The 25990-nt window shown below is 34.0% G+C and overlaps 2 protein-coding genes across 13 annotated transcripts in view; one reads left to right on the top strand and one right to left on the bottom strand.

Annotated features, from left to right (window-relative positions):
- The window catches only part of LOC106883292 (tRNA endonuclease ANKZF1), a 478270-nt gene that overhangs the window by 107700 nt on the left and 344580 nt on the right, over positions 1–25990 (top strand). The window lies entirely within an intron of this gene.
- The window catches only part of LOC106871349 (polypeptide N-acetylgalactosaminyltransferase 11), a 102176-nt gene continuing 89982 nt past the window's right edge, over positions 13797–25990 (bottom strand). For 5 of the 8 annotated variants that reach the window (XM_089357307.1, XM_089357308.1, XM_089357302.1 and 2 more), the window contains 2 exons: positions 17126–17236; positions 15014–15540 (listed from right to left, as the gene is read on the bottom strand). In XM_089357307.1, coding sequence (XP_089213433.1) covers positions 15205–15540; positions 17126–17236 — 447 coding nt within the window. In that variant the 3' untranslated portion in view covers positions 15014–15204. Of the gene's footprint in view, positions 14915–15013; positions 15541–17125; positions 17237–25990 lie in introns of those variants that run through there. The other 3 variants (XM_089357309.1, XM_089357306.1, XM_089357304.1) reach the window with 1 other exon arrangement.

Genomic DNA, 25990 nt, shown 5'->3' with positions numbered 1-25990 from the left:
TATCTAAATATTAATCCATTAGACTTCTAAAAGAAAACTATCTAAAGGTGTCAAAAAAGTTTTGTTGGTTTTTCATGGTTATTTGCAAATTTTCTGATTTTGAGCTTTGTGAAAATGGTTGTGACTTCAGTGAACTCTTTGATAAATATAATGTTTTCATCAACCATCTAGCTTATATTAACCCACTAGACTTCAAATTGAAAAGTGGTTTTTGCAAAAATGAAATCTATCTAAAAGTGTCAAAAAAACGACTGGAAAATATGAAATTCGCATTTTCAAATTTTGTTGTTTTTTCATGCTTATTTGCAAAATTTTATGATCGTGAGTTGTGTGAAAAATGTTGTGACTTCGGTGAACTCTTTGATAAATATGATGTTTTCATCAACCATCTAGCCTATACTAACCCACTAGATTTCAAAATGAAAAGTGGCTTTTGCAAAAATGAAAACTATCTAAAAGTGTCAAAGTACGACAGGAAAACACGAATATCGTCTTTTCAAATTTTCTTGTTTTTTCACCAATAATTTTGTGATTTTGAGTTTTGTGAAAAAGGTTGTGACTTCGGTGAACTCTTTGATAAATATAATGTTTTCAACAACCATCTAGCTTATATTAACCCTCTACACTTCAAAATGAAAAGTGGTTTCGCAAAAATGAAAACTACCTAAAAGTGTCAAAAAACGACTGGAAATCACGAAATATGCATTTTCAAATTTTGTTGTCTTTTCATGGTCATTTGCGAAATTTTGTGATTTTGAGTTTTGTGAAAAAGGTTGTGACTTTGGTGAATTCTTTGATACATATAATGTTTTCATCAACCATCTAGTCTATATTAATCCACTAGACTTCAAAATGAAATGTGGTTTTTGTAAAAATGAAAACTATCTAAAAGTGTCAAAAAACGACTGGAAAACACAAAATTCGCATTTTCAAGTTTTATTGGTTTTTATGCTTATTTGCAAATTTTCTGATTTTGAGTTTTGTGAAAATGGTTGTGACTTCAGTGAACTCTTTGATAAACATAATGTTTTCATAAACCATCTAGCCTACATTAAGCCACTATATTTCAAAATGAAAAGTGCTTTCTGCAAAAATGAAAGCTATCTAAAAGTGTCGAAAAACTAATGGAAAACACGAAATTCGCATATTCAAATTTTGTTGTTTTTTCATGCTTATTAGCAAAACTTTGTGATTTTGAGTTTTGTGAAGAAAGTTGTGACTTCGGTGAACTCTTTGATAAATATAATGTTTTCGTCAACCATCTAGCCTATATTAATCCACTAGATTTCAAAATGAAATGTGCTTTCTGCAAAAATGAAAACTATCTAAAAGTGTCAAAAACGTCTGGAAAACACGAAATTCCCATTTTTGAAATTTTGTTGTATGTTCTTGCTTATTTGCAAAATTTTGTGGTTTTGAGTTTTGTGAAAGAACCTTGTACTGTTCAACCTTACATTTCTTCCTATGTATTAGTAAATCAATCTTTCCTAAGTAAATGTGAATGAGAAAATTTTCAAAGTCACATGAATAAATTGGAAGAAATTTTGTAGCTTTTTTAGAATCTTCAGTTCTTAGTAAATGTCGAAACCGACAAATATTGACTTTAAATCTGAACAGTGAACCATTTTGCCATTTATATTTTTCTCATTTTAAGCTTATACTATGAAATATTGTTTCCGTGCAATTTTCAATAAATTTTACCATTATGAGTATTAGTAGATGTACTATTTATTATATATGACAAGTGTGAGTGACAAAATATGAAATCAGAAATGTTTGAATTACATGAGAAACAAAACATTTTCAATTTGCAATTTTGAAGTCATCATCATCATCATCATCATCATTTAACATCTGCTTTCCATACTAGCATGGGTTGGACGATTTGACTGGGGACTGGCGAACCAGATGGCTACACCAGTCTCCAATCTGATCTGGCAGAGTTTCTACAGCTGGATGCCCTTCCTAACGTCAACTTCTCCGAGAGCGTAGTGGGTGCTTTTTGCGTGCCACCGGCACGAGGGCCAGTCTGGCAACGACCACGCTCAAATGGTGGCCCTACCTCTACCCGGAATTCTTCACTGTACTCGTTGCCAACCCTCACCTTACTGACAGCGTCTCTGTACATGGCTCGCACAGCTCTAACTATTCATCTATCCCTAGTTTCCTCATTGACCACCAGATAAGGGATCGGAGGACCCTGTCAAAGGCTTTCTGCATGTCAACGAAAGCCAGGTACAGAGGTTTATCCTTGGCTAGGTATTTCTCCTGCAGCTGTCTTACCAGAAATATAGTATCAGTGGTGCTTTTCCCTGGCACGAATCTAGACTGCTTCTCATCTGATCAGACTCTCTCCCTAATTAGTTGGGCTATGACCCTCTCCGTGACCGTCATTACCTGGTCCAACAACTTGATACCTCTGTAATTGTTTGAGTATAAAGCGTCACCTTTACCTGTGTAGCAGTTGACTATGGTGCTGCTACACCAGTCATTGGGTATGACTCCTTCGTGTATCACCTGGTTACCTATATGGATGACTAGGCTATAGCCGACACTGCCAGATATTTTGAGCATCTCTGCAGTGATTCCTGATGGGCAGGGGGCTTTCCCTAACTTCATACTCTTGATCGCTTTATCTACCAAGGTACTGTCAATTAGGATAGCTGGTCCCTCTGTTGGGTTGACATTCGGCAGACTCTCTCCCATTGATTCTCTTTATTAAGCAACGTTTCATAGTGGCGTCTTCAAATCTCTCTCTTTGCAGCCTCGTTTAGTGCAAGTGAGCCATCATCCATGCGGACACATTTCTCTCCTACGACATCACGATTCTCTCTCACACACTGTCTTGCAACACGAAATACTTCAAGTCTTTGGTCCTCGCGGCGCAGAACATTGGCAATTCTTTTTATCTGCTTCCCCTCTGGCTAAATAAACCTGTCTCCTAGCTTCCCTTCTGGCAGTCTGATACAATTCCCTGCTACCTCTGTTCTTCCAGTCCTGTTTCATTTGTCTAATAGCCCTGTCTACCACATTGTTCCACTACCACGTTACTTTGCACTATCCACAGATTTGGTCAGTGGCTCTCAGTAGGTTGTCCCGTAGAAACCTCCAGTTGTCTTCCACATTATGTGATGCTATATACCCTTCTATTTCGTTGAAGGCTTCGAGTAAACATCTCTATCCATTTGCAGGATATTAAAGCTTCCAGACCCTTCTCCTCCAAGCTGGTCTACTTCTGGGCCTCCATTTAGCCCTGATCCCGAAGTTGCAAACTTCCCAGGCGAAGAATGTACACCTCAATACATTGAGGTGTACATTCTTCGCCTGGGAATGTTTTGGCATTTATAAGCAGTCCTCTTTCCCTTTTTTCTGGTGAGGATGTAGTCAATTTGGCTAGAGTGTCTGCCGGAACGGTAGGTGACTAGGTGACAGGCAGATTTCCTGAAGCTGGTGTTGCAAACCACAAGATCATTTGCATCACAGAACTCCAGCAGTCTGGTTCCCTCCTCATTGCGGGAACCAAAGCTATAGCCTCCATGTACGCCCCCTGCATGTTGTCCAACATGTCCATTGAAATCACCAGCCACAAAGAGAAGGTCCCTGTCATTCGTCAATGAGGTAGTCTACAAAAGGGTGTCATAAAATTGGTCTTTCTGCCCATCCGGTAGCCCCAGTTGAGGGGCATAGGCCAAGACAACAGTAGTTAACCTATGGTGAAGCACTAATCTAATCTTAAGTACTCTGTCACATACACTGACTACCTCGATTACCTTATCAACCGATTTCTCTGCAAGAAGTATTCCAACGCCCCGACCCCGTCAGTGTTCCTTGCCCAGAAAATCTTGTACCTGTGAGGAACCTCTCCACCTTACTTCTTGAACAATCTCACCAGACTTACCTTTCAGTGTACCGACGTTGAGTGTGCCAACTCTGAGGGTGTGGGCCTGTGAGACCCTGGGATGAGGGACAGCAGTGTCATGTACCTGAAAACAAAGCTTACATTTGGCAGAATTCATAAAGAAACAATAGCCTACAACCTGCATGCACTACACCATTTTTATGCTGGGTAGGGGTGGGGATGGCATTAGGCCCTTAGAAGTGTTCACGGGAGACAAAGGATGATAGAGGATAGGAACTTCCGGTAAAGGTGGAGGGGTGGGAGGGCGTACCGCGAGCCAGCAAGTTTAGGCAAGAGCATCTTCTACACTTGTATACTATGGTAGACAAATTTAGAGAGAATGAATTAACGAAATGATAAACTTAGGAGGATATTCTTTGGAATTTTCGGTAACATAATTGAATGCCGAAATCGTGAGACAGAAGTGAAAAATATTTTTGGAATTCTGGGAAACAGAATTTAATGAAACAGCAAATGCCAGTGAGTTTAGGCGAGAGCCACTTCTGCACTTTTATACTATGGTAGACAAATTTAGAGAGAATGAATTAAAGAAATGATAAACTTGAATAAAATAAAATAAATAAAATGTGACGAATAACGGATATGCATGAATTTAAGACAAACAAGGAAGACGAATCTATCAGGCTATGTTTACATGGTAAAGAAATAGATAGATAATAAAGAACGAATGGGGGTGTGGTGTGGATAGGGTTATGATCTATGCAGAAACAGGAGTACATGAACGAGGTTGAAAGGATAAAATTCTTATCTGTTCATCTTCTGAATTTCGTATTCTATCAGCAGAGGAATTCAAACTTGATTAGGGGAAGCAGAGCATTGAGCTGGTTTATTTCTATAATTCCTGTTTTGAAGAAATTTTGTATCTTCTCTGAAATGTTTAGTAAATGCAATCATCACAGCTACTAGTAAATGTATGATGTCCAGTGTTTCTTAATTTGACATGTGCTGACAAATGTTGGATTTTAACATGAGAAGTGAACAATTTTTCAATTTGCAATTTTTGAATGATTTCATGCTGAATAGCAAGAAATGTTGTAGATTATCAGAATTGTCTTGTAAACATAATTTTCACTGCTTCATTGGTGACATAGTGCCCATAGTTTCCTCTAATGGCAGAATTGGTGACAAGCAAAAATAATAGTCCTGTCAATTTAAGTTGTACTTTTACAATGTTGATAAAATATCACCAGATAAGACAAATGGAAAATAAAATAGAAATAAAGTATTCAAAGTCCATCACTCTGCACATTTATGTCATAATAATAACATTAACACAATTTTTTTGTTTCATCTTTATTTTACATAGCTTTCTGGTTTTGATTTGTTTCCCATAACACGAGTGTATAAACTAGTAAAACAGGAAATTAGAAACAGACAAATTAGAAATAATTATGGTCCTTAAAATTTATTACTGAAAATATTGTTTTTTATATGCTATACACAAAATCTGTACACACACCACACACACATTTTAACATACAAATGTGAAGCTACAGGGATTAGTTTGTAAATCTTCAGAAACTTATTTTTAAATTTTCAAACTCATAATAGTTTGTAATAGATTGTATTTCAGTAGTCTGAGAAGAAATAACCCAAATTTTTCACCAGCACCTAATCTTTTAATCTAATATACAGATTGTATTTACTAGTTTAGCTCAATTTTTTTGTAGTACAGTTAGCCCTTTGATGATTTGAATGCAAACTCCTGACATCTTAGGCATATGTGTGTTGGTGTGTATGTATTTATATGTGTATATATTTAACTATGCAAGGACCATGAGGGCCTGATGCCCTCATATTCCTCTCGTGTCTCATACTCATTTATAGCCATGGGCTGAGTAAATCGATGTCAGTGAAATTTGGTAGATGGAAACCTTGTTGGTTGGCATGTAGCAAGACTGGATTTAAACCATGGGGGATCTGGGGCACTTCTAGTTCGGTGGACCCCTTATACACAAGAATTGAAATCTTGAATAAGATAAAATGAGAAAATATTTTGAAAAAGAAAAAAAGTAATTTTTGTGGCTGTTGCTGTTCCAAAGGTATGATGAGTGTGTGAGGTGGTGGGTGGAGACACCATTTAAAAGACATGGATTTAAAAAATTCTTCTTTTAAAGTGGGTTTCCTTTATTTTGCAATGCATGAAAAAAAAATGGTGAGGGGAGGGGGGATCCCAACAAAAATGGGGAAATTCAAACAGCTATTTCCGAAAGACTGCTTTTCCAGTTTCCAGGTTTTTTTTTTAACTTTGAAGAAAATAAACGTTTTTTACAAAGGTCAAAAATATATTAATAAAGACATTGTCTGAATACAGTACAACCTATTCACTGTTCTTTTTGAGCAGATAAAACAAAATTTAGGCGGGGCAAAATAGGTAAGACAAAAAAATGTAAATTGCTTATCCAGAATTATATTTGAAAAAGAAAACTCAAATACATAAATATCCATCCTTAGACATCAGAAAGGGTCCAGATGGAGGATATGTAAACAGAACCCTTCCCTGCTTAAATTTTATTTTTTTAATGGAATCTCAAGTTTTAGGCTATGGAGATTCCGATTCTGAAAAAATTTTCAAAAATTGCAACTTCAAAATTTCAGTCCCCCCACTTCTTCATTTTTTCACTCTTCCCAGAAATTTTTTGGTGAAATACGCACAAAAATACAGAAATTATGATTCTGAAAAGAAATTGCTTGTAAAATTTTAATTTAAAAAAAAAAACAAAAAAAACTACTGGAGTAGATAACAAAACTGCGATCCAGTGATATGAGTTTTGACAAGAAGCATGTTCAGGGAAGATGCTTTGAGACAAAGCTCCAGGTCATGCGATAGAAATACATGAGAGCTTGCTCTTTAAAAGGAAGAGCCATGTAGGGAGAATAGGCCATCAAACGTGGGTTATTGACTGCTATGACACCACTGTGAAAAAAGGATTTCTACAGCATGTACCTGACAGAAGCACAGCAACACTAGAAGCTGTTATAATTGAAAATGTGTTCCCCGATACTATAATACATACAGACAAATGGGCCAGTTATAGGAATTTATAACAGCTCGGTTACATTCACAGAATGGTTAACCATTCAAAGAATTTTGTCGACCTTGAAACTGGCACTTGCATGAACCACACTGAGGCCTATTGGTCCTGCATCAAAAGATGGCTAAAGTATGTGACTGGATCATCAGGCGACATGAAATGGTCTTGCGTCAATGAATCAATGTGTCGAGAAATGTATGGATTTACCGTGAAGAAAAACTTCCAGAATTTCTATACATTCCCCTAAACTCCACCAGCGCGGCTTCCCCGAACACACTTCTCAACAAAACTCATATGTTTTTGTAACTTTCAAAAGAAAGAAGAAAAAAAACACTCTAATTTCATATTGCTGCGGGAAATTACTCTGAAAGAATTCTTTGCAGAAAGGTGAGTAGGTCGATTATACATTTCTTTCATAATGTTATCGCAGTTTTGTGATATTTGGCTGTTGTTATATCTAGCATGTAAATAGCCTGCTTGGGGGGGGGGGTGTCAAAAATTGAACACCACAAGGTAACAGCTGAGCTGCGCACACACACCTTTGAGTTAAAATGAAAGATTGCTGAAATGGTAAATGAATATTAAAAAATGTTTAAACTATAAAGTTTATTTGTATATTAAACAAATTATAATGCTTAATATTACAAGATTTACTTCTGTTTTAAATGTCAACTTCCATTTGAATTCCATATGTAAACAAACAATTTTTTCATGTTCATAAAAAATGTAATAAAGCAAAAAAAAAAGTAAATTATTTTTAACTGTATTACATAATGCAAAAAACAACAATCTCTATCGAAAGAATGAAGTTTTCAAATTGTGTTAGACTGTGGTCACGCTGGGGTACCACCTTGAAATTATTTAGTCAATAATATCATTTTCATTACTTATTCTTCAAGCCTGTTACTTATTTCAGCGATCTAAATTGTTTAGAAAAATATTAAACCTAGATAAATAAAAAGGGTGTCTACAAAAAAATTCTACAGTGATGTGAAACATTCACTACTCTCTTTTAATTGAAATGCATTTAAATTTCTTTTTAATTGCTGGGAAAGGGACACTAGAAACACTTAAGAAGTCTATAAGTGAATATAGTAAAACAACAATATAGCGCAACTCAACTCTTCATATTCGAAAATGTAATTCAGTAATTCCCACCAGTGCATCTATTTTCAAATTCACTCAAGTGAAGATTCATGAACATTTTCCCTTGACAGTCTTAACACTTTTCTAATTTTCATTATCATCTTTTTTAAATGTATCATGGATTATTTTACTGATTACAGAATAAACAGAGTCTTTGTTCAATTCATGTGCATATTGTCAATTCACTTTATAATTTATGTATCACATCTATATTGTATATATATATCAATATATGCAATACATATGCTTTCACTGCAGTCTGCACCCGCAGTTGGCTTCACCTGGGCTCATGCCCACGGCTTCCATGCATGCTTGCCGCCCTCCTAGTATATATAATTTTTGAAAATGACATTTTACTAATATATATATATATATATATATATATATATATATAGGCATATATATCTATATATATAGGCATATATATATAAATAAATTTAAGGAATGGAGTAAACGCATGTTATAACTGCATACTTTATTCTGACATATGTTTCGAAGAATTACAATTTATGCGATCCATAGGAACCATCTTAAACGTAAGACATTATGACCGAGTATGATAACTACACTAACAGGAATTACACCACAGTTATTTTGTGATCTTTGCTACCTTGGTTTCTATTAACCCATTTATTCTATCCGAATTATTATTTATTAGGATAAAATAAATACATATAATTAATTATATATATATATATATATATATATATATATATAGAGAGAGAGAGAGAGAGGCACAGGTGTGTATGTGTGGTAAGAAGTTTGCTTCCCAACCACATGGATCCAAGTTCAGTCCCACTGCATGACACCTTGGCTTCTACTCAAAGCCTTGGGCATGAATATGGTCGGCAAAATTTGAAAGAAGCCTGTCATATATGTGTGTGTGTGTCTTTGTCCCCCACCACCACTTAACAACCAATGCTGGTGTGCTTATGGCTCCCATAACTTAGCAGTTTGGCAAAAGAGATCAATAGAATAAGTATCAGGCTTAAAAGAAAAATAAGTACTGGGGTCAATTCCTTTGGCTTAAAAATTCAAACTGAAGCAAAATAAGAAGCAGACCTTGGAATGAGAGAGGAAGTCACATTAAACAAACAATTGATTAGCTAGTTAGATATTTAACCAACTGACTAACAATAAAGAAATTAAATTGAACCTGTGGGTTTGTTATTATTGGCATAATGTCTCTCTTAAGACACAATAAAGTTTGTTTCAACATACGAATTCACATCAAGAATTTTGCAAATCAAATACAAAAACAAGAAATTCAATTTTTGTATACAATTCTAAATCTAAAGGGACTTCTGAATCACCCTGCAGAATGTTGCATTGCTTTTGTTTAGCCCCATGTCAGCTGTGATTGAGCTGATATGCCATCTTATTTTCATGTATAGTGTATCTAGAACATTATGGGTGTGGGCCAAAAAGTCGAGAGACTGACTAACCCTTCATGCATTAATTTCAACCCTTATTCATAACTGCATTGTTTCTTTCCAGGTAAACTGACATCTAGCTGATTAAAGACTTAAACAGTAGCTAATAGTAACTTCTCTTGAAAATTGACAAAATTTGACATCCTGGTGTTATCAAGTATTTGCATAAAATAGTTGTTATATTAGGAGATGCTTTATCAACAGTGCAAAAGTGGACAGCTAAATATAGGAGAGGAAAGGAGAGTCTTGAAGATGACCTAAGGTCTGGATGTTCTGCAACTGCAACTACCAAGGAGAACATTGATCATGTACACAATATGGTGATAATTGACAGGAAATTGATGATAAATCATAGCCAAAGCTATTAGCTTATCTTGTAAAAGAATTGAGAATATTCTGTACAATGCGCTTTGTGGCTGCTACATCTGTCACTTGATCAAAAGCACACCAATCAGATCACAAACTAAGCCAACTTGCTGAGGTATTATGAAAGGGGTCTTGTTTCATAGGTACAATGTCAAAAAACAAACTTGATTTCATCACATTCTATGAAAAGCCTATGAAGTTTTCAACCATTTTGGCTGCCTTTCTAGCAGATCAAGTGACCATAAAGAGGCATTCATCACTTGCACATTTGTGTAGTATGTGTAACACCATTTTATAATTACTTCACGTTTTCTGTTTATAATTATATATTGTTTTAAAATATTTTAGAGAAGACAGTTTCAGTAACCGTACCAATGCATGGTCTACAGACGTTTTGCAAGCTTTTGAGGTAAGTTGGAAAATACCCAAAGATTTTTAGAGAACTCTGATGTTTTAAAAGCATAGCAATGCCTGCTCTATTCCCTGTTTTAAACCATTATGATACTTGTTTTTATATAATAAAACTTTTAAAAAGCAGATGGAATGATTTCAGAGTCTGTGGTTAAAAAAAAATTTGAAAATTATTACTTTAAAGAATATGATTGGAAATTCAACCTATTTGACTAATCCTGGAGTCTGGACAGTTCCTAGGCTGGCCAGCTCCTGTCAAACCATGCAACCCATGCCAGCATAGAAAGCAGATGAAATATATATATATATATAGAGAGAGAGAGAGAGAGGGGGGAGAGAGAGAGAGAGAGAGAAAGAGAGAGAGAGAGAGAGAGAGTACGGCTGCAGTCTAATGACTGAAACAAGTAAATAAATAAAAGATTATGAAAATTTTAAAAATATATCACTTCTTTCTCCTTTTAACCTTTCCTAATTTTTCTTACTTTTTATTTTCTGATTTAAAATCTTTTTAATTTGTTTAAAATTTAATACTAAATTATATTTTATACTATTTTAAGTGGTTTGTATTTAATTTTAAAGGTTAAGAACACTGAGATTCTCCTTCAGCTTGTAAATACACTTTGTAGAGCTGTACTGCTACAGGGCATGCCCACAATCTGCAGATACTAGTAACCTGAAAATAACCCAACTTGATGACTAATAAGTAGTTATAGACTAACTGGCAGAATTCACCAGAGTGTAGTGACCTAATGGTTAACACTGTTGGTTTTATAAAAAGCTCTTTAAGGTTGTCTTCAAATAAACTTTACTTCCACTTGCAGATTAGAGAGATGCAGCCCTCTCTCCTTCCTGTTATTTTCTACTGGGTCACAGGTGCAAGGGCCATGCTCATGACTACTTAACACAGGAACAGTGACAGTGCACGAGAAGGTAAGTTTCTTTTACTATCAAGTTATATTTCAATGTGATTGACAGGTGAGAGATTGCAGACAGCCAAATATCTCTCTCTATTAATGTAAAAGAGATTACACTAATCATTGGGTTTTGAGTAATTGAAAATCTTCTCCAAAATAAATTTCTTAAGCAAGTTCTACACTCTTTGAGTGGTTGGCGTTAGGAAGGGCATCCAGCTGTAGAAACTCTGCCAAATTAGATTGGAGCCTGGTGTTGCCATCTGGTTTCACCAGTCCTCAGTCAAATCGTCCAACTCATGCTAGCATGGAAAGCGGACGTTAAACGATGATGATGATGATGAAGTTAATTGTTCAGTTAGCATTACAGAAAGAATATAGTGTTAATGAGAATTTGATGTAATTCAGCTTTAAACACCTCCCCCCCACCAAAAAAAAACAAAAAAAAAACAAGAAAAACCAACAACATGATAAAAATAGTTTCATAGTTATGCTATGAATTTACCTGCCATTTCGCTTTTTGGCTACCATGTGTACTGAGAACATTAAAAATTCATATCACTTTTCATAGAAGATAAATTTGAAGGAAGGCTAGCAATTTCTAGTTTTCCTTCAAAAGCAACAAAAATTATATGATTACATAAAAAATATGACAAACTTCAGTAAAAATTTCACTTAAGATAACTGCAGGCATTTTATAGTTGCAAGCTCACTTTACAACATGGTTTTGAATTCAGTCACATGGCACCTTGGACAGGTGTCTTCTTCTATAGCCCTGGGCTGACTAATACTTTGCCAAATGGAATTTGGTAGATGGAAACTATATATATATATATATATATATATACAGGGTGCAGTGAATAAATTATCGTCTAAATTACGCAAAAATGAAAATAACACTGCCATCTCATTTTAACAGAGATATTTAGCAAAATTACATAAAAATATCTTGAAATACTAAAGAATAAATTTATTTAATAAAATCGCCATCGGCTTCAACCACAGCCTCCAGACGATTTCAAAATCTCCTGCAAGTCTTCTGGATTGGCTCCTTGTCTAAGTTGGTGAATGCTGCCATAATCCTTGCCTTCAGTTCATCTCTGATGTTACAAGGAGTTTTGCACCCTGTATATATATATATATATATATATATATATATATATATATAGTTTTAGGGAATAGAACCAAGGTTCATGAACTCATCGATGAAAATCCACTGTCACATATAGAAAAATTAATAATTAAAAGTTTAATCTTTCATTCATAATAATTTTTTCATTCATAATTTTTCATTCATAATTTTTTCATTCATATTTTTTTATTTTTATTTCAAATTAACCTTTAGTTCTGATTCTTACGCTTAAGTTTCAGTTTGAAATGCAACAACATTTTACTTTGTTTATATCATCGTTTGAAAAAAAAAAAAGTATTCTTGTATTATTTTATTATTTAATTGATTTTTAATGATAATTGAATAAACGTTTTTAGTCTTAAATAGTCTAGCTTTAACTATTGCATCATTTAAATATGTGCTAATATTATCTTTATTATTATTTTAACCTCAAACTACGTTCAAATTGTATTCAAAATTTAAGCTGGTTTTTGTATATAATATACCTGTTAGCATATATAATATTTTTCTATCTTTATACAATAAGTATTTTATATAAATTCATTTGGTACTTATTGTTGGTTGATATATACATTTATTTATTATTATTATTGTTGTATTTTGACCTGAAGATTAGCTGTATTTTTGAATAGAATTGATTTTTGATAATTTTAATCGATTTAAATTTCCTTTTTATTTAAAAATTAGTTATGAAACACGTGTAGTCATTTTATTATCTTTATCTTATGATATTTACTTTGTATTATATTATACTCATTTATTGTGCTTTTAATTATTAATTTTTCTATATGTGACAGTGGATTTTCATCGATGAGTTCATGAACCTTGGTTCTTTTCCCTAAAACTATATATTTATATATATTTTACTCTGTGAAACTTAATTTAATTTAAATTTTTAATAAATTGATTTTAATTGAGTTTTTACCTGTAATTTTGGATTTTATCCCTAATATTATTATATATATATATATATATTATATATATATATAATATGGGTAAAAATATAGAAACAAGAAGTTGAAAATGCACTGGGAGTATTTTTAAAGGCTTAACTTGTTTCACAGATTTTTCTGATTTTCAGAAGTTAAGTGAAATAGAAAGATATGGGGTTACACCACAACTGTCTTGCTTCTGACTGGAGTTCGAAAATTCTCTTGATTTTATAGAGAGAGCCTGGCTCAATTTAGTATCTGTTTAGGATACAATTTGATTGGTAAAGGATGATAATGTGATTAAGCTTAGAAATGTATCAATGTCATGTGACACTATTTTTGATGATGTAAGTTAAGGCTGACATGGTTAAATGAATGTGTCTACTGACAGTCCAAAACAATCAGGGCTCTCTAAATTTAATCTGTAAAATGGTAGAGTGGATAGAAGTTGTTTAGATGTATTCCGGTGGCTAAATGGTTATGATTTGTACATATGCATGTAGACATAAAATTTTTGTGTTAGTGTCATGTGAGAAAAAGTCATGATTGTACCCAAAGTTTAGGTTATTAACTGTGTGAATTCAACGTCAAGTGAGTTTGAGCATGAATGTTGGTGAATGTATTTTGTTAAAGTTTATTCAGTCTTGATTTGTATTTTTGTATGAATATATTTTCTTTGTTTATTTGTGCTTTATCTATGGTATTGACTGAATACAGGTAAAGTGGGAAGACTTGGGATTTGGGGGATCTATTTTTTCCACATATGTCTTTAATAAAGCTGATGCAAGTCCCTAGACACAAGTCTCTAGGCACATTTACTCAACTGTTTCAGCCATAACTTATTGCACCAAAAATACTGTTACATGACATTAATATATGGATGTAGCGGGGAACTCACAAAAATTTTAAAGTCTAATCATGTGACCATCCTTTGCCAATCAAATTGTATCCTAAACAGATACTAATTCAAGCCATGTTCTCTCTGTTAAAACAAGAAAATTTTCGAACTCCAGTCAGAACCCTAACAGTTGTGGCATAGCCTCATGTCTTTCTATTTCACTTAACTACTAAAAACTAGAAAAATTTGTGAAACTGGCTAAACCTTAAAAAATAAACTACCTAACACACTCAAATTGTATTCTCAACTTCTTTTCCCTATGTGTGTGTGTATATGTGTGTGTGTGAATGTATGTGTGTGTGTGTGTGTGTATGTGTGTGTGTGCCTTTGAGTTTGTCTCTCATCACATTTTGATAACCAATGTTGGTTTCATTATGTTTAGCATAAGAGACCAAGAAAATAAATACCAAACTTAAAAAAAAAGTACTGGGGTTTATTTGTTAGTCTAAACCCTTCAAGGCAGTGCACTAGCATAGCTGCAGTCCAATGACTGAAAAAGTAAAAGGAAGCAAAAATATAAAATTTAGGAAAATGTGAAGTAATTGTGACCATGATGTTTAAGAAATATAAAAAATGACAAAAATTTGTTAATCAATTAGGAAACCAAAAGCAAATTTCATGTTTGGGTTTAGGTTATCACAGATGTCGAGTTCCAAGTACGGAATATTTTTATTGGGGTTAGCAGAAAGACATTTACCACTGGCTTCATTGTACAACATTGATGGTACAGACTGGAAAAAAAAAAATTTTGAAATATATAATTAATTTTCTTTCTAATGTTTTGAATATAAATTAAATAACTAATTTAAATTAAATGTAAACAAAGAAGATATTTTAAGCTGTGATTTATTATTTTTTTTAAATACAAAGTAAATGATTAAACATTTCAATATTTATTTAGTTAAAAAAAAAGGATTTGATTTAAAAAAAAAAAAATTTACACAAGATAAAACCTAGGTATTTTCCATGTCTGAGATGGGTTTTAAAACTGAATATGCTTTGAGACTGACATGAAAGTAAATCATTTGATTAGACTGGTTATTAAACCAACATATCTATTAGATTCACTTGCCCAACATATCTCCCAGGCTTCATTAAACACATCTTTCAGATCTTTCAGGCTAACTGGTCTGTTAAGTCTATTAGACCAACACACCTGTAAGGTCTGAATCTGAAAGATTAACACATTTATTAAAACTAATAGACTTACTGAATTGAACCATATCCATTCTTGAGTTCCTCTACTATTATGACATTTCATTAATCTTGGAAAGCTTTTCTTGAATCCAACATCATTGATTTCCAGACATAACTTATTAGCTAATCTCAGTTCATTATCAAATGTTTGATACCATTGCTGCAAATTAATATATATAATGGATGTAAAATTGTACCAAAAAAAAAAAAAAAATTAGAGCATCAAATAATGAACAGGAAAAAGTGGTTCAACTGGTTAAGTTTTTATAATTTATATCTTTCATAAATCCAAGACACCTGTAAGGTCTGAATTTGAAAGATTAACACATTTATTAAATGCATAGTGGTGAGTCCCTTAACACATTGCGGTATTAGGGCACCAATGAAAACTTGCCTCCATGGCACATCTGAAGCATAATCCTCTCCTAATTACACTCAATACAACATGCTACTGAAACATTCAATTTTAAAGTGCTCCCATTGTTTACAGAAGTAAATTCTAGTAACCAATAGTATTCACTGATAAATAAGTCACTTTTGAAATGGACCCAACATAAATAACAAGGTGAGTAACAAGCAGTCAACTCAGATATTTGTTGTAGGTGCATGTATTTATAAATGTATGGAAATGTATCTGACTCTTTGTGTACATGTGTATGCTCATGTGTACAGTACTTACAGAGAACAAAACTTCCTCACTTATGATAAGAATAAGAAGTCAAAAGGGCATTGCCCTGATGACCTAAAAGCTTACAATTTGTATCCTATCAATAATGTTTCACAATATCCCTCGCATAATTCTCAGTAACTCAATCAATTTAGCTGTAAACAGGTACCATAACATGTCACAGCATAGTGGTGTAAGCAGTAAAAACTTTGACAATTGTTTCACTAGTTTGTAGTGTAACGATAAAAATGTCTCATAGGCCTAGAGAAACAATAGGAAACACTCTAGTATTTTTACTAGAGTCCCAACAATGCTTTGACTAGTGATTCAATAATCCAATAATCTATGAGGCCATGGGACACTATACAAGTAGGAAAATCTTGATAATGTTAGTCACCAATTCATAACAGTTAAAATTAAGATCTAATTTTAATGGTTTATAAACATTGGAAGTCCCCAATTATAATAATCAAATGTAATGTTAGTAAGCATTGAATAAATGAAAGATATTGTTAGTTGAAATGGTCTTTTATTTATATTGTTATTATTGTTACAATGTAGAAGACAACTTCTTATAGAAGTAGTTGTACACATGTTACTTGTGTAGATAGTAAATTCATCTGTGGGTGACTACTAGAGAGAGAAAGGGTAAGAGATTCTAACCAAGTAGAAAGTAAAAGCTGTGAAGTCCTTTGCATAAAGGTGCTTCCTCCATCAGTGCTGGAAGAAAGAAGAAAGACAGATGCTCTTTGGCTAAAGGCCTAACGACCAAAAGAGGTAGAAACAATTTGGGTTTGCTTATTTATATCCTTCCTAATGAAACTAGGTCAGGCTAAACAAATGATTGTTTCCTCTGTATAAGTTTTGACCCATGTATGACTTGAGATCAATTCACTTTCATAAATTTCCTTGTGCAACAAGCAAGAATAACAGGCAGAGGACTTGTAGCAAAATGTGGATTCAGTTTTGAATCCTGGCTTAGAAATTTGGTAGCAAATCACAACAGAACATCTACAATAAATCAACTCCAATATGGTACACAAATGACAATTTTGGAGTAATCACAGAATATACAAACCTGCTTCTTTATTTTGGGGCTTGAATCACATTTAGCCAAAATCAGCTTTGAATGCTTAGCATATATTTCCTGAGCTGACTGAATACATAAGCCTGATGCAATATGTACAATCTGCAAATAAAATGAAAAATGTTATAAATATTAGCAAAGCTATTACAGTAGACTATGCTGGACTTATAGTCTGAGACAGTTGATATCCTGGCAACAGAATTCTTTTGTTTCACTTTACAAAGTTTTGCTACAGTTAAAAACTGAACTAATGAAGGTTGCTGCTCAACCTGGTAGAATAGTAGCTAAATCTTAATCAAATCACTGCCTGTTGTCTTAAAAATAAATGAAAAGACCCTTTGGATAATGTGATTCTAGATACATTGTGTCAGAAAAGAGACAGAAATAATTATGACGAGAATGCTTTTTGACCATAGATCCAGTTGGTCTGTGCTAATCTGGTGTTAAAAAGCAACAGTTAAAAGGCATTAACCTATTAAGTCCCAGCGCACTTAAATTTCTGAATATTACTTTTAAATTTTTACAGATGATTGAAAATATGTTAAAATGAAAAAAATAATTATTAAAACTCCTTTACTTCAAGTAGAAATGGAAATACTTGGTGTCCTATAAATAGGACACTAAGACAATGTGATATAGCTTATTTAATGTTCTCATTTAGTGTCTTATTTATAGGACAGTGGGACTTAATGGATTAATGGTTGACATTGCCATAAACCTGGTACAAGTGAACCAAAATATTTTGTCCTCCATAACACACACAATTATATACAACCACTTCTCACTGACTGTATAGAAAATGGAATATTAACATGGATGACAAAAGGAAGGATCTTGTTAATACAGAAGGATAAAGAAATGAGAGGAAGGGAAAGACAGTAATTATAGGTCCATTACAGGCTTACTATTGCTTTGGAAATTACTGATAAATTGTACAGATTTGAGAGGAGTATCTATTACCAGAGGAATAAGAGGAATGCTGAATGAACTCGAGAGGAAATGCTGATTTATTTTATATTGATAGCAAGATAATAAATGAAGTTTGAGAGTAAGAAGGAACTTAGCAGTTAGTTAGAGAAACAATAAGAAGCATATGATAATGCTGCACACTGTTGGCTTTTGGAATATCAGAGGACACTAAGAGTTTTTTTTTATAAAAAGTGATGAGACAAAGATAGATAAAATTTAGGCTTAGAGCAAACGCAAAATATGTGGAAAGGGAGACCAAAGTATTAATCATCTGAGTGAGTGCAGTAAGCACAAAAACAGAATATTTGCTGTAGCCCATCTTTTACACCATCTTTTACAACATAAAAACTGACAATAAATGGTATAAACAATTGCCAAACAAGGTACATGATAGCGACCAGGCCACAATCATCTGGGATATGCCTGTTCAAACTGACAAAGAAATAAAAGCTAATTGACCAGACATAATTATCAAGGATTAAAAAAAGAAAAAAAATATACCTGCTTACTGATAGACACTGCAGTCCCTTTTGACCAAAATATTGTCCAAAAAGAAGTGGAGAAATTGTAAAAGTACAAAGTACAAATTGAAGTATTCAAGATGTGGGGTATGAAGGTGAAAATAATACCAGTAATAATTGGAGCATTATGCATGATAAAAAAACATATGAAGAAAAACGTAGAAGCTATACCTGGATCCTCAACACAACACACTATCTAAAAAATAGCCCTGTTAGGAACAGCCCACATCTTATGCAAATGACAATCAGTTCAATAATACAAACTAAACAAAACAATCCACAAACACAAAACACTCTACACATCAAATATCCAATGAAAAAAACTACCACCAGTAAGATTACCCAACACATTACACACACAACACACAATACAAACACTAATACATCAAAAGATTGCACCACTTCTCAAAAAAAAAAGAAAGAAAAACTAATGCAATGCAATACTGGGAAGAGTTTGCACATTACCATCAATAAAAAAGAGCACACAATGCTGCACACATCCCAGTAACATGGAGGTGTAGCAGGTGATGCAGTAGAAATTTGCCTCAAACTATCAAGTATTGAACAATGATAGATAATAATAGTAATAAATGGCCTGCTTTGATAGCAGCTGGACTTGTTCTTTGCTACTCTGACCAGTCAGCAGCTGAAGACAGAAATATTAAAACAACCCAGCTGTATAACTGAAAGATAACTTTAAAAGCTTAACTATCTACAGTTTTCTCTGTGCAAACATACAACCATCTCACATACAGCTTTAAAAAAACGTGAATATCTTCAATTTTCAGTGAGTATTCTTTAACTTGTTTCAGTGATTTGACTGTGGCCATGCTGGAGCACCACCTTTAGTCAAGCAAATCGACCTCAGGACTTATTCTTTGTAAGCCTACTACTTATTCTATTGAAACAATGGTGGGAGGACAAACACAGACACACATATATATACACGAGGGGCCTCTTTCAGTTTCCGTCTACCAAATCAACTCATAAGGCTTTGGTTGGCCTGAGTCTATAATGCCATGCAATGGGACTGAACCCGGAACCTTCTTACTACACAGCCACTCCTGCACCTATATCTAAAATTTCTTTCAAAACAACTTTAAAAACTTGAATATCTACAGTTTTCTGTCTGAACATGGAAACAATTATCCTTCATATAACTTTAAAAATGTGGGTGTTCCTTTAACATAACACGACAAAACCAAAACAAAAATTCACCTTTTTCCGTGACAATTTGACAATTCACTTCAGATATCTTCATGACCTCCGTGACAGCTGCTAAAATAGGAGGAGGAGAAAAAAGCTAATGGGTTGTGTGTGCATGCTTGTTCTTGTCTGTGTCTCTGTGTGTCTCTGTTCTGTTTTTATGTATTTATGTGTTGTGGTGTATAGATATGAATTTCATAAAATGCATTAGGCAGTATTATACTATCTACTCTTTAGTGGTTAAAAAAAAAAAAAAACATTGACTAGCGATGTATAAACTTCGATTCTGTTTCCTGCTTGAAAATTCACATACACACATGAAGCAGGTAAGAACAAATATGCAAGGCTTTTTGCAGGCGTAATTTCGTTATATCTATACTCCACAACACATAAATACATAAAAACAGAACAGGCACAGACAAGAACAAGCACACGCACACAACCCATTAGCTTTCTTCTCCTCCTCTCATTTTAACAGCTGTCATGAAGATCACGAAGATATCCAAAGTGAATTGTTGAATTGTCATAGAAAAAGGCAAATTTTTGTTTTGGTTTTGTCAAGTTATATCAAGGAATGCCAAAATGAGAATACCTACAATTTTCTCTGAATATTTAAAATTTCTTTTTCCTCTGATTTTGGAATATGTAAACATCTCTTTTATTGCAAGAACACTCCACCAGCTAAAGCAACTTCAAAATTAAGCAACTCTATCTGAGTACATAATTACTTAATTTCTTCTAGCATCCCTCTTTCAGATCTAGGAAAAATTGAAGCATCTCCAAAATACTCAGAACACTTTCCAAAACTGATAACAAGTGCAGAAATATTTTTTTCTATTGGTAACTAAAACAGAATAAGGTCTCCCACCACACTGATTGAATGACCATAGTGGTAGTAAACACATATATTGACTTCTACTGACCACTCCTTTGTTCGTTGGTCCTCTTTCAGCATCTGCTAGCCTATTTATAGACTGGTGGTATCTGGCTGTGTGTCTGCCAAGCTGTGTTTCTTCCTCCTACTACCCACACTCTAATGTACTTACGACTGTCTGAAATTCAAGGCAAGAGTTGTAGCTAATAACATTTAATAATACTAAGCAATGGTGGGAACAAATCCAGCAGACTTAAATTCGCCAGCAGTAGCTCATAAAATATCAACTACACTGTTGGCATGGCTACAAAGAGTGGCAGTAGGGACAGAGACAGTGATAGTGGTAGTGGTGGTCAACTATGGCCAAGGTGGTGGTAATTGTAACAACAATAGTGGTGGTGATAATAATGGTAGAAGCAATAATAACTGTTTCTTCATTAGCCACACAGGGCTCAATAATAATATTAATGTAGTAAAAAAATGTTTTATGAAACAAAAAGGAAAATTCAAATAGTACATTAAATCGCTTGTCCTATGGTTAAGAACTGCCCCACCTCAAGCCCTCCAAGATCACCACCACAGAAAGAAAAATATAAGTGGATCAAATGGACTTGCGAAGAGTATAGAGAAGTAACATACATTTATTACTATGCAATTAAGTAGGCATCTCAAGAGAGACACAATATAAACTCTTACAAAATATGGAGAACATGAAATCAAGATAGCAGGCCCTATTTAGAGAAAACAAGTTCACAAATGTTAGGAGGGATATCTTTTTGAAATAATAGACTTATAGATAGTGAAATATACAACAGGAAAGAAATGAAGAATCAGATGAAGAGAGTAGCCTGTCATGAGTCTTAATTGAAAGACTGCTATCTGACCAAAACACAAAAAGGCCTGAAGAAATAAATTGTAATGAAGCTGATAAAGATAGCCAGGAAAGTGGTAAAGAAACAGTATTTAAAGATCACACATTTGCTGAAGAACACAGAGTGTCTATGATGGAAATGAAGCAGAAAATTCTGAATAAGCTTTCAGTTGTGACAATAGAACCACTTCATAAATTCTCAAATACAAACCAGAATAAAAAACAAATTAAAATTGGCAACTATGTAACAAAAGAAATGATACAAGAATTAAAACCTGATCTTACTGAGTTAAATGAAATTATTTACACAACTGTAATTAAAGCAAAGGACTTCACAGCTTTTACTTTCCACTTGACTAGACTCTGAGAATACAAAGAGAACCAAACCTGGGAAGAAATCCAAACTGGAGAAGTAAAATTGAAAAAGAAATTGAATTAATGAAAAGGGAAATATCAATATTAAATGAACTAATCTGTTGAAATGATGTAAGATCCCGTAAAGAAGAAAGACGAATAGAAAATATGGATTCTCACCAAGAACTGATGTTAACAAAAGAAACACTGTAACAAAAAGTCCAAGCAAAAGCTATGAGAACAAGTTTTACATGCAAAATAAGCTGCTCACATCTAATGCCAAAACATTCTATAGAGATATAACCATTGAAGACCATGGAAGAAGTTGAAAACTTTTGGAAAGATTTGGAGTGATGAGAAGATATACATTGAAAATGCCGATTAAATTAGATGCACAGAAGGATCCTACCAAAATTTACAAGAAAAAGCTTGGGAAGACATCACAAGAGCAGACCTAAGGATGACACCCACAAAAGCTCATTAATGGAAATGCCCCAGTAAAGAGAGTGTGAAAAATTTCTGGCTCTCATTGCTCCCTTGCACACATGGAAAATTAGTTCAACTGTTCAATGAAATTATGAGAAATCCTAAGGAAACACTAGACTGATTAGCTAGTAGTATTACTTATCTGCTCCCAAAGAATAATGAAACCAAAGTTAAAAAAACTATTGGTCTATGACCTGTTTATTCACCACTTATAAAATTTTAACATCTAATTGTGTGGAGAAAACATGCATTTATTAAACAGAATGATATTTTTTCCCCCTGAACAAAAAGGGTGCTGTCAAGGCTCATATGGATGTAATGACCAACTCCTAATTAATCGCATGATCTGTGAGAACTGTTACGTGTGCAGAAATATCTGTTGTACATGGACTGATTACAAAAAAGCTTTCAACAGCATACCATATTCATGGAACTGAACATATTCAAAATTTCTCCTGTAATTTCAAATTTCCTGAAGCATGTTATTGTGGAATACATGTTATTGTGGAATACAAATCTCCAATTATATCACTCTAATGGAGTACTAACTTCAAACAATATCAGCATCAACTGTGACATTTTCCAAGGTGACTTACTTTCACCTCTAATTTTTTTTACATAGCTCTGATACCCTTTACAAGTGAATTTAACAGAATAGGGTATGGGTATAAAATTGATAAGAAAATTAACTGTTTATTTTATATGTATGGATGACTTAAAACTCTATAGCAAAGACAATAATGAGCTTTAAGACCTACTACATAGAGTGAAAGCATTCAGTAATGACATCGGAATGGAGTTTGGCCTTGATAAATGTGCCGAGGCTACTTGCCAGAAAGGAAAACTGAAGACACAGTTATAAAAGAACTTGAGCAAGAACAAACTTACAAATACCTAGGAATAAATGAAGGCTCTGGCATTCAGCATGCAAGCGTGAAAGAGAAGATCAGGAAGAAACGTAGGAGAGTTTGAGCAGTGCTGAAATCTGAGCTAAATGCACATAACAAAGTGTTAGCCATAAATTCCTGAGCAGTTCCAGTTATTACTTATAGCTATAATGTGTTGAACTGGAATCTCAGTGAAATAAAGGAAATTGACAGAAAAATATGCAAGCTGATGAGTTGTAATAAAATGCACCACCCAAAGGCAGATGTGAATCAACTTTACCTTCCCAGAGCATAAGGAGGTTGAGACTCAATCCAATTAGAACTCTCTTACAAAACCACCATAAAGGAACTGACCAAATATCTTGAAACAACAAACAACTGGATGACAAGAGATGTAAGACGCTTCAATCTGTCATGGAGAGTAAAAAATTTGCTATCAATTTCATTCATGACATCAATGCTGAAGAATCTGAAGGAAGTGCAATGGCAAAGGAAAAAGTGCATGAGCAATTGACTGACAAGTGGGAACAGAAGCCTCTGCATGGCAAATATGTTGACCAGAAGCACATCCATCAGTGGAGAGTGAAGGCTCAAGATCAAAGCTTATTGACCTGGAACAACCAAGCCAATGTGGTGATAAATGGAGTAGATTCAAAATGCCCATTTTGCAATGATATGATTGAAACAGTGGACCACCTAATTTCTGGATGACAGAGTTGGTTAATATGTCAACATCCTAAGATCAAAATTGGCACCCAAGTGGCATAAGCACCACCCTAAGGGAGAATATGTACCAATTCTTTGGGACTTTCCCGTACATAAAGACTGAACCATCAAAGTTAATAAACTGAATATTGTTGTGGAAGACCAAAACAATAAAGCCTGATATTGATTGACATGAGTATTCCTTGTGATCATAATATCTCAGTAAAAAAATTTGATAAACTCAGAAAATATAAAGATTTGCTCATTGAAATCGAAAAAATGTAACATCTCAAAGCAGTTACAATATCAATGATTGTAGGAACTCTTAGAATGATCAAGAAAGGAACTGAAAATTATTTCAGAATGATCCCTGGCTTATCATCCATGCAAGAAGTGTAAAAGATTGTTATGGTATGTCACATATTGAGAAGAGCATTGTTGCTGTGAGAACAATTACAACCCACGTAATTTTTTTCTTCTCTTTCACATAACTTGACTTTGTAAACGAACAATCTGGTGTGTTTATTTTAATGGCCTATCAATGTATACAGTGAGTTTCTTTGTCCTAGATGTCAGAAAGACACCCAACAAGAAATGGAAACAAAATTGAAAGAAGAACTAATAATAATAATAATAATAATAATAATCCTTATAGGCAGAAGACCTGAAATTTGCGAGGAGAGGTTAGTTGATTACATTGACCAGAGTGTTCAACTGGTACCTATTTCATTGACCCCAAAAGGATGAAGGCAAAGTCAACCTCAGTGGAATTTGGAGTTAGAATGAAAGGACAAAAGAAATGCCACAAAGCATTTTGCTCTGTGTGCTAATGATTCTGCTAGCTTAAAAAAAAAAAAAAAAAACTACGCTACGAGCAATGTTTACATGCTGAGAACTTGGTGACGGTGTTGTCTCAAAAAACTGACCCTAAACAGACAAATCCGTCCCCTAATGTCAACGCCAAAGCTCGTCATGCCTCAATGATAACAAAGCAGATCACAAACCAGATTGGTCGTCGACCGAATCACAAAGGGCCACTTACTCGAAATAGATCTGCTAGCCTTAAGAAGCTATGTCACGAGAACTCGGAGACGGTGTTGTCTCAAAAAATTTACCCTAAACAGACAAATCCGTCCCCTAGCGTCAACGTCGAAGCTTGTTATGCCTCACTGTTAATAAAACAAAATACAAACCGGAATGGTCATAGACCGGATTATAAAGGACCACTTACTCGGATAATGAACCAGATCCGAGATGAGAAATCTGCTACTGGTTCAAATCTTCCCGACACACAGGAGCTGGAAGTACCCCACAACCGGAATATTCCAACAGATGGCCATCCATGCTCATCATCAAATAACCAAAAGAAAAAGAATGAAAAATGGTCTAGGGAAGATAATAAAGAAGTTCTTACAGCCTTCTACCATGCCATATATTTCCCTACAGGTAAATCTAATACTGTACAAACCTACTTAAACTGGAGACAGAAACATCTTGAAGTAAGACCCTACATAGACAGTAACAAACTTGCCAACGTCAGAAGAAACATTATGAAAAAAAAATTACTAACTGATGTAGAGATTGACCAAATTAAACAAGCAGTAAGGGATAAAAAGAATGAAACTGCAGCTAAAGAAGATACTACAGAGGAAATAATTATAAACCAGCCCAAGGCTGATGAAGATACAGTAATGATTGAAAGAGTTAAGGTAACTGATAGGCAAAGTGAAATACTCTCTGAACCAACCATAAACACTAAGGCAGGTGAAAATCAAATAGATGAAGAAAGTCATACAGAAATCGGCGCAACAGAACTACATGATCTAAAAAATCAAATCATGATTGAGTGGCTGAAAATTAAAGAAACTAGTATGAATGAATGCGACACTCTCCCCAAAATTCGCAATTCTAACCAAAACCTGAAAATAATTGGTAAAATCCGCCTTGCACTTAAGGATATAATTTCAGCTAATGATGTTGATA

Source organism: Octopus bimaculoides, chromosome 9 (assembly GCF_046866305.1).
Source record: "Octopus bimaculoides isolate indiv1 chromosome 9, ASM4686630v1, whole genome shotgun sequence".
NCBI lineage: Eukaryota > Metazoa > Mollusca > Cephalopoda > Octopoda > Octopodidae > Octopus > Octopus bimaculoides.
The sequence above is the reverse complement of the archived record's forward strand: the minus strand, read 5'-3'. Positions and strand labels throughout refer to the sequence as shown.